This window comes from Emys orbicularis, chromosome 1 (genome assembly GCF_028017835.1).
Source record: "Emys orbicularis isolate rEmyOrb1 chromosome 1, rEmyOrb1.hap1, whole genome shotgun sequence".
NCBI lineage: Eukaryota > Metazoa > Chordata > Testudines > Emydidae > Emys > Emys orbicularis.
In genome coordinates, this window is record NC_088683.1 from 332,424,468 (window position 1) to 332,440,344 (window position 15,877).

Sequence of the window (15,877 nt, forward strand, 5' to 3'; positions counted from 1 at the left end):
CTTCTGCAGTGCGGTTTCAGTTCTCTTTAACAAGGAAATTATTTAATAAATTATTGCTATGGGACAAACAAGATACGTTTTGGCAGTAGTAGCCAAAGCACAAATAAATGTGAACTCACTTTGAACAAATATTTGCCGTTTGGATTTATTTACAATTGTTAAGTTTTATTTGTTGCATCTGTGCTTACAAACAGGTTGAGCACATATCCACATGATTTCTGGCTTCAGTGCAAGTTTAAATTCAGATGCAGATCATTCAGATTCTGTTAGGCAAAGATTCTGCCACCTTTACTAGTTCCAGTGACGTCAGTGGGACTGTCTGTCTGGTAATGGACTTCTCAATGGGTGAAATTCACCCCCATGCAGACAGCCTGCATGAAACCTACGAACCACTTACATCCTGTTTTAGGCCTTAAGCGGGAGTTAAGTGGGAGTTAAGGCCTTGTGCAGGTCTTATGCATGGGGGTGAATTTCACTCAATGGGAGTAAGATTTGGTCCAATAGTATTTTATTTCTGATTCTGCAAGCCCTTGGTGCACAGAACTCCCATACACTGAGAGTGCTATGTGCTGAGTGTTTGCAGGAATGAGGCTCTTTGATGTCACTATGAACTACTTTAGCTAAATAGAGCCTGGCCACTAGGAAGGCTCCTTTGTGTTCTAACTTCAGGTGATTTGTTTTGGCTGGATGCTCCAGATTGGTAGCACAGAGACATTTCAAGCATGAGGCACCAAATTCCTCTCTGGTGTAACTTCAGTGTAATCCTTGGATATCAACAGAATTACACCTGGGATGAAGTTGGCTCAGAGTCTCAGTTTTAACCATTTCACTGCTCTGTATTACTAACATGAACTCTGTTATATGGTGTAATCAGAGAGGTGACAACTGAGGGCTTGTCTACACTTACAGTACTACACCAGTGCAGCTGTAGCATTTAGTGAAGACACTACCAACACTGATGAGAGCTTTTCCCATCGGCGTAGATACGCCACCTCTCCAAGAGGCTGTAGCTATGTCGACAGGAGAAGCCCTCCCATTGGCATAGTGCTGTCTACACCAGGGTTAGGTTGGTTTAACAACGTGGCTCGGGGGTGTGGATATGTTACACCCTTGAGCAACATAGTTATACCAACATAAAATGGTAGTGTAGACCAAGTCTAAGAGGGAACATAAGGGTATACAAATAATGAATGGTATCAAGAAGATAAGTTGGGCACTCCTACTTCCCCTCTCTAATACTTCCAGAACAAGGGACTATTCCATGGAACCTAATGGCAGGATTTAAAATTGATAAAAGGAAATACAATGCCCAGATAGCCTGAGGAACTCATTGTCACAATATATCATTGAAACAAAGATCCAAGCAGGATTCAGAGAGAGACTGGATGTTTATATGAATAACAAGAACATCCAGAGTTACAATAGAAAAGATTTTTTTTTTTTAAATGAGAGTGGGACCAAATGCTTAGCTCATGTAAATCAGCCAAAATCCATTGAAGTCAATGGAACTATACTGATTTATGCCAGCAGAGGATCTGGCCTCAAGAATTATGGAAGCCTCCATATTTCAGAGCATAAACCAGCCTCTTAACTGATGGGGACTAGGAAGAAACTTTCCTTCTGAGGAGGTAATTCGTTGACTGCCTAATGCAAGGTTTCTTGCATCTTCCACTGATGCACCTTGTGCTGGCTTTGTTATACCAATAGAATAAAAACCAGCAGGATCTTATTAAGAGGGATAAGGCAAAGATGCCACATTTATTGTAAATATAATGATAAAGCAAAAGATAAAAGTAAACAACGTTGTTTGACTACTTATTTCTTATACACACACACACACACACACTATATATATATATATAATATATATATATATATATATATATATATATATATATATATATATATATATATATATATATATATATGGAGAGGGAGAGAGAGGGGGGGAGAGAGAGAGAGAGAGAGAGATAGATAGATTCATTTACACAATCATTTATTCAAGTTCTGTATAGGTGTTATAGTTACCAGCCTAGAAGTTGCTCATGCCAAGTTACTGGCCAGGTATCTTGGTCATGAGGATGGAGCCGAGTCTGTGTCAGATGCACCTGATGCTCCTGGAGGTTGGCAGCAGAACCAGAGACTCAAAGTCATCAGTCTTTAGAGTCCATTCTTATAGGAATTAATTCCTATGTTAGTCTATGGGAACTGTTTCATCCTGCTGTTGCTGACTCAATCAGCAGATGGCACATTCCTGTCCAAAGTGGCACATTCCTGGTGGCTCCACACTGTCCAAAGTTTGTGTTTCTCATCCTTCCAGGTGATGGGGTGGATCCCAGTTTACCCTCCAGGGGTTTTCTGGTCATCCACTTGACACATTCTTCGGCCGATGGATACTCCCTTTCTAGGCTGGCACCTCCCTAACCATTCATGTATATCAAGCATTCATCAGCATACATTCCATATCTTAACCATATTTTAATTTACTGTCTCCACCACTTTCAGGGTGTGTGCTAATTTATTTGAGACTCCCGGCCCTTTAATCACAGAGGGTGGGGGTCTGTCCTAGGAGCCGTTGAATGAAGTGAAAGTCACTTAACGGCTTATAGTGTTTGTTTGCATTGTATCAATTACTTCAAGAACAAAGTCAGTTAACTTGTTTGTAAGTTTTACCTAGTAGTAAAGTATCTTTCACAGGATAGATATAATCAATGGTTTCTACAGACAGTAGCTTACAAGTTTTAACAGAAGACCTAAGAGATTTTTGTACTTGGTGAAACTGTTGGATTTTAAAGTGTGGGGGACAAATTATGAGGGGGTCACTGTCACTTGCGGGAATCACTGTTAGTACCTTCTTTAATATCCCTACAGCGTCTGTCAGGTATGGGATACTGGACTAGATGAACCATCTGTCTGATCCAGTCTGGCAATTCCTAAATTCTTATGGAATTTTGGTCCCATATTACACAGGAATAAAGGGCTCATTCACTCTTTCCAGGTGCATTTGTTGGCTCTGCACCAGTCTGATCGATCTTGAGATCACTCAGACCAGAGCAGGAAAGACCATGAAGGGACCTCACCCCCATTCCATGGTGGGACCCACTGAGGTGCCCAATGGGAGGATAGCTCATACAGTCAGCATTCTGGTCCTCCATTTTAGGCCCCCTAAAGGGTGCCCCCTTCTCATGATGTGACCCAAAGACTTCTTGATACTAACTGGTAGAGGGCATTGAGGTACATAGGGGCACAGCGATCCCCTGGGTTCACCAAAAGAATGTCATGTAAGGTCTCTAATGAAAGCCTGTGTCACACAGGTCATCATAATCATTCTGAGATGTATATCTATGTGAGGAGTTTTGTATATATGCTGAAAATTGTGTTCTCTAGGCCTTCTAGTTAAAGGCAGGTTCTCTCAAAGGTAGCTTGCCTTGAGGCAAACTTCTCCAGTCAGGAGGTGAGAGAGACACTTCTCTCCTTAGCTAACCATTGTGTATCTCACAATGGAAATCTGTTAGCATACTGAGTCTAATGCTAATAAAGAGTTTTTGGAGATTTCAGAAGGAAATTAACAGGAAGAGGTAAATTGCAGGAGGAAGGGAAGAACCCTGTTTTCAGAGGAAGATCAAAGGTCTGGGGTCATATCTGGGGGTGCAGAGAGATGCTCTGGCATCCTTCAAGCTGGGAAGACAAGCTGGCAGCAGGCTTGATCTTATGACAAGGGGAATCTCAGCCACCCTGGTTGAAAACGCTGGGAAAAGGACTTGGGGTAAGCTATCCTGTAGGAGACCGGAATGCCGTGTGTGTTAAGTTTAGGCTGTAGCAAACATGTTATGATTTTGTTTTATATGTATCCATTTGTTTCTAATAGTCTTACTGACTATCATTTGAATCTCAGTTCTTTAATAATAAACTTATTCTTGTTTTCACTGTAAATATATCTAAGTGCTGTGTGTTAAATGGAGCTGTGATCCTGGGTTGAATCTAGTAAGCTGGTGTGTGCTATTCCTTTGGGAGCAGAGAATCTGAGAGTTGTGTGAGTGTTCAGGGGATCAGGGGCTTGGCACTCCAGAGAGACGTTTGGGAGCTAAGGGGTTGGTGTGTGCCTATAGCTAACCTGTACAGAGAGAGCAAGGCCTGCAAGGCAGTGCTTGTGTTGCCAGAGGCTGGTGGAATTAGTGCATATGTGAAAATACAATTTTAAAACTCAAGAGTAAAGCATCACAAATGGAATTTGTTTCATTAAAATATTACTAATGTCTTAACTGTAATACTTATAAAATGCTACTAAATTAGTTGTAGTATTGTGTGAAGATGAAATCTTAGTATAGGAGAGGTGACTGTGGTATTTGATTATTACATTTTTGCTGGGAGGTGAATACCACCTGTTGTTGGGGTGGGTTGTAAATGTGCGCATTAAAGAAGAATGGATTAGGAAAATTTAAATTACAGAGGCAATATCCTACTAGAATGTATGTGGAGGTGAAATGAGTGAACAGCTAACAACTACAAACAAATATCAGTTATAATACAAAACCACCATTAATGTGCTCTGGAGTGTGCTACAGCCTCTGGACAAGAAGATGGACTAAAATCCCCCCAAAATCAAGTGAAAGTCTGAACTATAGATAGTTGTTCCAAATCCCTTGCTCTTACTATGTAGAATTTAATTCTTCACACGTGCAGCACTGTGATTTCAGGCATATATTGTTTAAAAAAAAGAATATTAGCACCCATGAGGGTTTTCTCTCCTCTTGTCCATATTAAGATGATTTGTTTTGCTATGAAAATAAGCTAAACAGTCTCTTAAACTTCTCAACAGGCTGAAACATGCAACTCATCTTTACCAGCTGAACTACCTGGTAATTTATTTGATGCAACTCAAGCTGAAATGATGGAGGACAGTGCACCTATATGGAATGAACAGCTAGAAAAAGAGTTCTTCCGTGGTAAGTGTGTGCACTCATGCTGTTTTTATACTGTAGTACCAACAACACACGTGTAACTGGATATGGGAGACCTAGGTACTGGAACTACAGGTGTTGGGAGTGCTGCTGCACCCCCTGACTTGAAGTGGTTTCCATTATATACAGGGTTTACAGTTTGGCTAAAGGGCTCTCATCACTCCCACTATAAAAATTGTTCCAGCACCCCTGATGGGAGATCCTTTCTATAAATGAATAGTGTCTCTATATGAGTTGCTCATTGCTTCCAAATACGGCAGCTACTTCTCTCTCACTTTGTCTGTCTCATGTTTACAGTAATTCGAAGACACCCGTCCTTCTGCACATGTAACTCCCATTGAGGTCAATGTGTAGCTGAGGCTAGCTTTATGATTTGTAGAGCCCCAAGCCACAGGAAATGAGAGGAGCCATGAGTTACCTCCCCATCTGGGCCCATTACCAGAGGGAGTGAATGGGGCTAGCAGCCAAGTCACTTCTTCCTTTCTGGTCTCACTGCTGGTGAGTGAGGTAAGGACAGACAAAGCTCAGACTGGCCCACAAGGGTGCAAGGAAATTTATTCTTCCATTAACTTTTCTGGGACCCTCCAAAAACGTCCTCCTTGGTACACCGCTACCCAGGACCTGTATGTGGAACAGCTACACCAGTTTTTCACTTTGAAAACATTATTACAATATGGGGAGAGGGTATGATTAGGAGGCAGTGAGGGGGGGAGGCATGCTAGAGGGAGCAGGCAGCAGGGGGTGGCAGTGTCTCTCCGGAACCCTCAGGCCCATCATTTATTTTAGGCAGCAGCCATCACTGCTCAGGCACTGCCCAGAAGCCCCTTTCCTCTCATTTCTCTGGAGGCCCTTGCCTCCTCTGTTTGACACAGGGCCAGAGAGAGCACTGCAGAATTTGGCCGTGATGTGAGGTCCTCAAAATAGTAAGGTCCCAAACAGCCACTTGCTTTGCTTGTGCCATAACTGGCTCCCTTATGGTCCCCCACTCTCTGCTGTCCTCAGCAGAAACTCAGCAAAGCAGAGAATCTGAGGTTTGCACTGAGCTGTCCATGACACTCAGTTCTTTTTTTATTTCAGCCTTAAAAAAGGTGGGTGATGGACCATTTGTGTTTACTAGTGCTCAATTCTTAAATTCATCTCTGGTGTAACTGCTAGATGTATTTAGTTCATGTGGATGCAAACTGAACACATTAAACTGTCATTGCATAAATCATCCCTCTGATTGAAAGTACTCCCAGTAAATTCTTTTTATCAGACATGGCTATCTAAAATCCATCCCAGTTAAACAAGAAATTCAATGTTTAATCCAGGTTAATAGGTTAGTGCATAACTGCAACTTTGTTGACCGAGTGAATCAAAAGTTCTTATGAAATGTTATTACACTTTATCATCACCTAGGCTATCAACCCATCTGACCTCCACAGATTCATAGAATGCCATTGCCAAGCCCTGCATGTTATAGTCCTTTTATAGAAATCATTGAAAGTGAGCAATAAGCGATAAATTACTTAGCGTTGTCAATTAATCGCTGTTAATGCATGTGATTAATGCAAAACAAATTAATTAGATTTTAAAGAATAGTCACGATTAATCACAGTTTTAATCGAAATGTTAAGCAATAATAGAATACCAATTTAAAATTTATTATAAATATTTTTGGATGTTTTTCTACATTTTCAAACAGATTGATTTCAATTACTGTACAACACAGAATACAAAGTGTACAGTGCTCACTTTAAATTATTTTTTATTACAAATATTTGCACTGTAAAAATAAACAAAAGAAATAGTATTTTTCAATTCACCTCATACAAGTACTGTAGTGCAATCTCTTTATTGTGAAAGCGCAACTTACAAATGTAGAAGTATTTATTTATTTATTACAAAAACACATTTGTTTACATTTACGGGAGATAATGCTGCTCACTTCTTATTTACAATGTCACCTGTAAGTGAGAACAGGTGTTCTGCATGGCACTGTTGTAGCCAGCGTTGCAGATATGCTGAACTTTGTATGCCCCTTCATGCTTCGACCACCATTCCAGAGGACATGCTTCCATGCTGATTTGGGTTCTGTTTGATAACGATCCAAAGCAGTGCGGACCGACATGCCTTCATTTTCATCATCTGAGTCAGATGCCACCAACTTGTTTGTCTTAATACTAGCTGAACAAGAAGTAGGACTCAGTGGACTTGTAGGCTCTACAGTTTTATATGGTTTTGGTTTTGAGTGCAGTTATGTAACAAATAAAATAATTCTACGTTTGTATGTTGCACTTTCACGATAAAGAGATGGCACTGACTACAATATTTGTATGAGGTGAATGGAAAAATACTATTTCATTTGTTTATTTTTATAGTGCAAATATTTTGTAATCAAAATAATAATATAAAGTGAGCACTCCACACTTTGTATTCTGTGTTGTAACTGAAATCAATATATTTGAAAATGTAGAAAATATATTAAAAAAAAATGATAATACATTTCAATTGGTATTCTATTATTGTTTAACATTGTGATTAAAACTGCAATTAATCGTGATTACTTTTTTAATGTTGTGATTAATAGCAATTATAATTTTTAGTTGTTTCACAGCCCAAATACTGAAAATGTTCAGCTGTTTTATTTACAACACATTCCAAGCTAAACAAGCTTAGGACATGCAGGGCTACTCCATGTGCTCCTTTGAATGTTAATATCTAGAATGTCCTTCCAGCTCACAGCTACATCATAGCGTTGTCTATGCTCTGGAAACATACAGAAAGATCTGAGCATGCTCATCAGCACCAGGCCCAGATTAAAGGGTTTTGGGCCTCTCACACCTTCTGTAAACTAGACAGCAAAGTGCCTCCACACCATTAAATACCCCACCTACAGATCCCAACGTGCTCCTTCCGCCCCCACTCCACACATACTGCTCCCTATGCACAGACCCCTGAATGCCCCTCCCACCCCACATATACCCCAACAACCCTTCACCAATCCCAATTTATCCTGACAGCCCCCCCACACATCCCAGTAGCTCTGACCTATGTCCTGCTCACCACAGCCCCCAAAACCTCAGCCCAGCAGCCACAACCCCTAGCAGCCCCCTCCAACATCCCCCCCGCATTCCCCTTACAGCCACCACAACTCATCCCCCCCACAACAGCCGCCACGACTCACCCCACTCCCACCCCATTCCTTGCAATCTGGAGCATGGGGTTGCAGCACCACTCAGTCTTGAGATGGGGGTCCTGTGCAAGTGCACTGAGTGCACATTGGTTAATCCAGGTCTGATGAGTACAATTCTTTTCTACTTGCTTTGCAAGCTAGAATTGTGAAAGGTTCTTCCTACACTTAGCTGACGAGTGTAAATTAAGAATGCAAACTAAGGTGTTTTTGTTTGTTTTGTTTCAAATAGCAAAAACAACTAACACTGGCTAGGTTGAGGAGCCCTTTGAGGACCAGTCTCAAATCAGTACAGACTTTTTCCCCCAGTCAATGATAGATTATCGTTGAAAGGCACTGTGGAAGAAGTGAAGTATATTTGGGGAGCAGGATTTGAATATGGAGATGGTGGTTCCTTTCAAAACCTGATCTGGTCACTGATATACAGTAGTACATTACACTTTTCAGCATAATTAGTTCGAGAACATTAATAAAATAGCTGTCTTTTTCTGTGTAGTTCTAGGTGATCTGGATGACCAGCTGGCACAGGAACAAGCCCAAGATTCAGTGAACAGAAAGCATCTAGATGACAGTGGACCAAGAGCACAATATCTGTTTCCCAGTACAAGCAGACAGACTACTATTAGGGGACGACACAGAAATAACTGCAGTGAAACACCCAGCACATTTTTCTCTGATGCAACAAGAACAATAAGAGCCAAAGAGGACCATAAAATTTTCTACAGACCAAGGAAATTTTATGATACATATATGAACAGATGCCATTCAGCATCTAAAGAAGAATACATGCACAAGGATTCATTAGACAGTAGTTACCCTGTTCTGAGCAGAAGGCTGTCTTCTGTATCTTTTGGAGAGTCCTCAGAAGGTAGCTTGCATCTTCCTTCCATAAGACAGAACAGTGGATTTGGACACAAGAGTTATATGGGGAAGGGTACAGTTGGGAGAAGTTACTCTGTGTGTTCTCTTCAGAGATATCCATCTTCATTATCCTCTGAGCCATTTTCAACAACTAGTTTACAAAATCTATTGGCAACGGAGAACAACAGTGGATTTGTAAGAAGGAACAATCGGCAAACCCCAAAGCGAATTCCCCTCTCTTCTATTGTATGGAATAAACCATATACTTCTAGACGTGCATCAAATCAAGACCATCTTTTTAGGACCCAATCATTAATGGAATGTAATGCCACAAAACAAGATCCATATCCTTGCCCTCTGCACGAAAACAGAGAATATGAATTTTACCGGTCAAAATACCATTACAGAAGAGCTGTGTCAAGTACTAATTGGTTTAGTAGCGTCAGTTGCACAGACAAAGCTGCTACTTCACTATCCTTTGATAATTGGGAGAATTATCCGTTATGCGGGTTGGAAAACAACCTCTCTAAGTCCCACTATAGAGATCCAGCTTGTCATGGTAGGTTCCAAATACACCAAAAGAGTTCTCCTTTTGGAAGAAAAGAGGAGCACCCTTCCTGGTCTGATATTTATCAGTACTACAATGATGAAGTGTTTCTTTCCCCTGATGCTCACTATGAAATGAGTACATCTAATTTAAATGACCAGCAAAGTGCACATGCAAAGAATGCTAAACTTGCTTCACAGTGCCGTCAGAGTGACTTTCAAACATGTGTGTCAGAGAACAGAAGCAGTGTGGAGGTATCAAGTGGTGCAAGTAGTAAACTGCTTTCAAAGAATTCAAAAGACCCTCAGAGCTATCTCACTTATAAATCTGCAGTTACTTCAACCAGCATCAAAGCAGATGTGTCTGAGTCTGTCTTACTGGGTTCAAGGTTCAAAAAGAAATTGGTAGCAGAGAACAGCAGTTCTGCCACTAAGGTTTCCCAAAGCCAGCCACAGCCTTTGGTTACCCAAATGAATATTAAGAAAGACTTTAAAAAAGCTGCTTCAGACAAGGTCAGAGACTTGGAACTATCAGGCAAGGCAGACCAGAAAAGTATTAAAGACATAATATTACAGCCAGTTTCTCAGAAAGTGGATACAAAAAATACCACTGATCCCCAGATTTCTCCTTCTAATAACGCTGCTGCCTTGCAAAACAGCACATCTCTTCTTAATTCACCTCTCTCACTGAGTTCAAGAAGACAAACCCAGCTCACCGCCACAAGAGAGATTACAAAAAATAACATATCAAAGAGTTGTAAAAGAAACCTACAAAGAAAGGAAAATGATCTTCCTGCTCACAGTGAACTTAATCAGGCCCCTTCTCTTCTGTCAGCTGATGAAAGCAGAAGGGGATCGTTTCTTTCAAATCTGAAGCAATGGGAACATCATCTGCTTAATTCAGCAAAAAGAAAAAGCATTAAATTAGGAAGCCGGAGAGCAGAAACTACAGATCATATCACTCCTAAGGGAGAGTCTTTCCAGGTAGATGTTCTACAAAGTAGTGCATCAGTTCATTCTGCTCCAATTACTGAAACGTTGGCAAGCCATCAAAGCATATTGCCCAGTCCTCCCGAACTTTTGTCTCGTGGTGCACAAGGCTCTCTACGAGCCTTTTCTCATGAGCGCTGTCTGAAACCTTTAGAAACTCCAACTACTTCTTCAGTGAATTGCAGAGTTACTGAAGCCCCAGCAGAAGGTGGGGAAGTAGTTGAGTTGGCAGGTGTTGTTGCAAAAGATATTCCCCAGGAGAAACCCAAAGGTCAAAACGTTTTAGCCAGTACGGACCATAATAGTCAATTAACGACTGGTGGGTCACAAAACAGGAATTGTGAGGATATTTTTGCACGTAGTTTTGACAGAGGCCCAGAGATTGCTGAACATAGTTTAAACTATTTTTGTTTGGAAAGAGAAAATGGAAAAACAAGACAAAATGCATCATGGAGTGAAAGGCTCTATAGGCAAGGAAGCTTACTGAGACACACGAATAGTAGCAGCATTTCTGGCTCTCCTGGTAAAAGCAACCCTGAGTCTCCGGAGCCTCTTGTCATTTATTACACTTTACCTAGAAAATCAGCTAGCATTGCTGGCAGTGTAATGTCAGATAGGTCCATCTCTTTCCCTAAAAGCAAAACAGCCACATGGGATCATGTAGAGAAGCAGAACTCAGACAGAACTGCTGCCTTTTCTTTTAATCAAGGAGATAAAATATCTTCTTTAGGATCAGCACATTCCTCAATAAGACCAATACCTTTAGATGGTATTACAGATATCAAAGAAAATGTCCTGCAAATTAAGGATCGCCCTTTGCCTCTAAACAGGAGCCCTAGCCACTCCTTGAGTGGTAGTACAGTTGTCTCTGAATCAGAGAGAGAGAAACTTGTAAACCAAAAAGAATCCCCAGTATTTTCAGACTGTTTGGAAAAGGAAATGGGGGATTCTTTGCAGAAATATAAAACTGTTAGCACATTTACCGTTTCTGGTGATGAGGATCATGTCGAATATCACGAGTTGGTTTCAATTTATTACACCTTACCACGGAGTCATTCAAGAATATTGTGTAACCTCTTTCTAGATGATCCAGAGATCACAGCTTTACCTCTTTACACAGAAAAATCTAAATCACCCAAAATGCGAAACAAGAACTCTGAAGTTCGCATCGGTTTAGCAAATGTAGCTTTTCCTAGCACCTTAGAAAAAGAGAGACACCCACATTCTCCTGATCAAACTCCTGCAGCTTCAATGACACCCCAGAATGCAAAGACAGGAGCTGTTGACACTGATCAGGAAAGCTCACATTTTTCTCCCAGCACTGAGAAAGTATGTACTTCACAGTCAACAAGCATTGTACATAATAAGAAAGATATTTCACCAGGGCTTGCATTAAAAGAAAGCACACTTGTACTTCCTGACATGGTGACATCAGACACTTCTATTCGTGATCCAGAATCCACTAAAGAAGCGGATACTTCCGTTAAGGCAATTTCTACTGCTTCACACAACCAAAATATTGATATATGCTTTTCTTTAGGTAAAGAAAGTAAAGAGAAGGAGAACATTTTGCATACTGACACACCATTAACCTCCACTTTGTCAACCCCCCCAAAACACAAAGACCCTCCAGAGAATGTTTTTAATTTTACTTCTGCAATTAATACTAATAGTGTGCAAAACAGAGACTCCAAAAATTGCCAGCAATTTATTAAAGTAAGAGGGAGTAACAATAAGAATATTTTACCACCCCAGTTAGATAAAAATAGTTCCCATGAAGGAAAAAGTCATAGAGAGTCTGCAGTCAATAATACACCAATAACCTCTGCTGAAAGTAAATCTAGGCATGATGCAGGAGCCAAAGAGAGATCAGATTTTCAACACCAAAGCATTTCCCTATATAACAATAAATGTACTGGATTTCTATTAGGAGCTGAAAGTTCCAGAAATAGCACAGATGAAGAATTAATTTCTGATAGAAAAATGCTTCCAAATTCACAGAACAAACCATTTCAGCTAGGCACAGTTTCTGCAGCTAAACCTATACTTCAACCAGCCAAAATAGGTATCCCAGACGCACATGATCTAGTGAGCCGCAAAACTAAACAAGAGCAAATATCCCTGAACACTCAGATGGACAAAGATTGCACTAGTTTGCAGAAAGCTGTGATGTACAGTGAAGATAGACAGAGTGTTGAGTCTAAAGATAAACTCTCCAGTGTCACACAGGATCTGCAATTGCTGCAGAGTGCAGTGAGCGAAAATAAGCGTATGTCTGATGGCACTAGAGAGAAAGTCAGTGATATAGAAAAAAGGAAAAACAGGCCCTCAGTTAAAAATGAAGTGGCAGCCATTTACAAAACAAGCCGAAAATTTTGTAGTAAAAATGTAAACCCAAAACCACACGTAACTAATATATTTTCACAGAATGATGGAGGTATCACTTCTTTAGAGATTAACATGACCCACAACACATTGCATTCCCCTGCTTCTACCCAGCTTTCTCTCCAAACTGGAAATGAAGACCAGAATCAAAATCTGACCCCTGGTGTTTGTGACAGCCCTGTTCACAAAATATCTGAGAAGAATAAGAGATCACAAACTAATGATGACTCTCCATTGTTAGTTAAAAACCAGAATCAAGGGCCTTTTGCAAATTCATGCAACCAGAGAAGAGAAGTCAACAACCCCAAACAAAACGAGAATGAAGTGGAAAGCATGCTGAGCCCCACAACCCTATTTCCAAAGGAAATCGCTGCAAGAAGTAAGAATTCCCAAAAACTTGGCCAGGGGTTGGAAAACAGAAATCAAACCATCTTTTCCAGAGCTACTGAAGCAGATTCATCAGGCAATCAAAAGAGAACAAGTACTGGTAGTTCCCATGATCCTCTACTGTTGCCATTTTTAACTGACAAAAACTCAAACACATTTATAACAAATTTGCAGGCAAGTGTCTGTTCACAGAAACAGGCCCTTTCCCCAGATGAATGTGATCATGATCAAAACCTCCATCGGTCAAAGAGTTTAAAAAATGCAAACCTGCACAGTAATCAGTCACGCATGAGTTGTGCAAAGAATCAACGTGAACGTCACTTTTCTGAAAGCACCTATACTCAAGATTCCCATGACAACCCTGGCTCTGGAAGTAACTGTCTACCTAAAGAAAGCAGGTACAGTAGAAAGTTTAAATCTTATTCTGAGCTGTGCTCTAGTGATGAAAATGAAAACTGGGCTTCATATGATGAGAGGACCACCACCTACGGCACTAGACGTGTGATGTATCCTTCTATTGAGTTTGGTATATTTGGAAAAGAACAACAACTGGCGTTCCTGGAAAATATCAAGAGATCACTCACAGAAGGGAGATTATGGAGACCATGTCTTCTTAAAAACCCTGGCTTTCTGAGAAATGAAGAGAGTGATTCTTTAAAGAGGGCTGAGCTCTTGAACTCAAGTTCTGCTAGGAGCAAAATGTCAGTAGATGCTTCATCCCCAAGAGACCCAATTGACATCTATCGAGAAGAACCAATGGTTTATTCAGACTCGGACACTGATACCACCACGGATGATGAATACTATCTTTGTGAGACTGATAAAGAATCAGAACTGTGAGATCCTGTAATACAAGACTGAGAGTGAGATCTCATCTGAAAGGTGTTTTGATGGTTCCTGGATGGGCATAAACATGTAACACATTTTGGGCCAGATCCTGTGCTGGTGTAAATCAGTGTTGGTCCATTGACTTTAATGAAGCTATGTTGATTTATGCAAGCTCAATTTGGCCATTTTAAATTTTAAAAGTATTTAAACCTGTCATTTTCTTTTGCAAGCAAAAGATAAATTCTCACAAATCTTTTTTTTTAAATATATATTTTATTAAGAAAAGGAAGATGAATGTGGAGCTTTTTATTGTGTAATGATATGGAAGTATCTCCATTGACTTCAGTAAGAGTTGGATTGAGCTCTTGTCTGCTAAGTGGCCAGGAATTTTTTTCCTGTATAGCTTTGTGGATCGTAATCTCACACACACACACTCCACCCTAAACCCCCCCACACACCCCCTTTTGGGCAGAACAAAGGGGTAAAGCACCCTATTGAGGCAAGGCAAAAACTCTAAAGAAGAGCATGACCGATGCATGCAGTACACTTTCACTACTGGAAAATTGGGTTAAAATCCTCAATATGATAAGTACAGATGAGTGATAGTCTGCTTTTAAAGCATCATATGGAAGATCCAGGGTTGAAATAGCAAGTGTCTCTGCTGGCTGGGGCTGAGGTGCATTACGAGGGTGGCTTCCTTTGTCCTGGGGATTATTCTAGTTTTTAATAATAATGTGTCACTTCATAGAGCACTAAATTGAACAAAAATTTTAAAAAATTCTGTAACTTGGTTCTCTTCTGTTTATTTCCTATGTGTTTCATTTCCTACACTTCATGAGCTCAATCCTTAGCTGCATGTAGTTCATGCTGGGCACAGCACTGTTAGTGGGAAAGCAAAGGTGACTCTAAATCACTTTTCCATCTCCCCTAGCCCTCAGCCCAACAGGGGGCTAAAACAGTCCTTAGCATATCTTAGAACAGCCCCAAAAGCTACTATAAGTTGCACCAACAAAGCAGTCCTAGGAACTACTGTGCTGGCTGAAGATTGGGCAGAGTGCTGTACTTAAATTTATTTGTACTTAATCTTCACTAACTTCACATCTGGTCTCTAATCTCATTCCAGAATTTTCTCTATATTTTTTCATTTAATAAAATTATCTAAGACACAAATTATATTTTTATAACTGGAAAGACAATGGCCTGATATTTTAAAGTAATATATTTTAGGCAAAGCAAGCGAAGTTTGTATCACCTGAATGCTCCACGTGAAAAATATTGTATTAGACAATTGGTACCCTTATTTTTTATATTGTATACTTCGTTAAAGAAGTGGAGCTGTACTTTGAAAGTGTTTTGATGTATAAATATTGTTGTTATATACTTTATTTTCTTTGGTTGTACATAAGACTAATATAAACTACATATTTATATTCAGAATTGTTCTTTAAGTGGTATCTATTTTGGAATGATTTGCACATACAGACTGGTGCATACAGTATTGGAAGGAAATAATTGTCATGTAAATGTAAACTTGTAAAATGTGCTGTTCTGAGGAGAAATGCTATGACTATTTTATGTACATGGTTTTACACCATATATACAGAGTTCCATACCATAAGATTAATAAACCAATTAATACTAATTAAGGGTTTTCTGTTATGATACATGTTTACAGGGAGATAAATGGTCATATGATTTGCTCCATTAAATTGGATTATTTGAATGTTCATACTTGTAAATATTTTCT

General features: G+C 40.0%; 1 protein-coding gene across 1 annotated transcript in view; it reads left to right on the forward strand.

The window, feature by feature from the left end:
- The window catches only part of EXPH5 (exophilin 5), a 47,328-nt gene extending 33,186 nt beyond the window's left edge, over positions 1-14,142 (forward strand). Inside the window, exons 5-6 of the mRNA XM_065423351.1 lie at positions 4,820-4,946; positions 8,630-14,142. Of these exons, the coding sequence (XP_065279423.1) occupies positions 4,820-4,946; positions 8,630-14,142 (5,640 nt within the window). The remainder of the gene's footprint in view (positions 1-4,819; positions 4,947-8,629) is intronic.
- Positions 14,143-15,877: the final 1,735 nt, after the last annotated feature.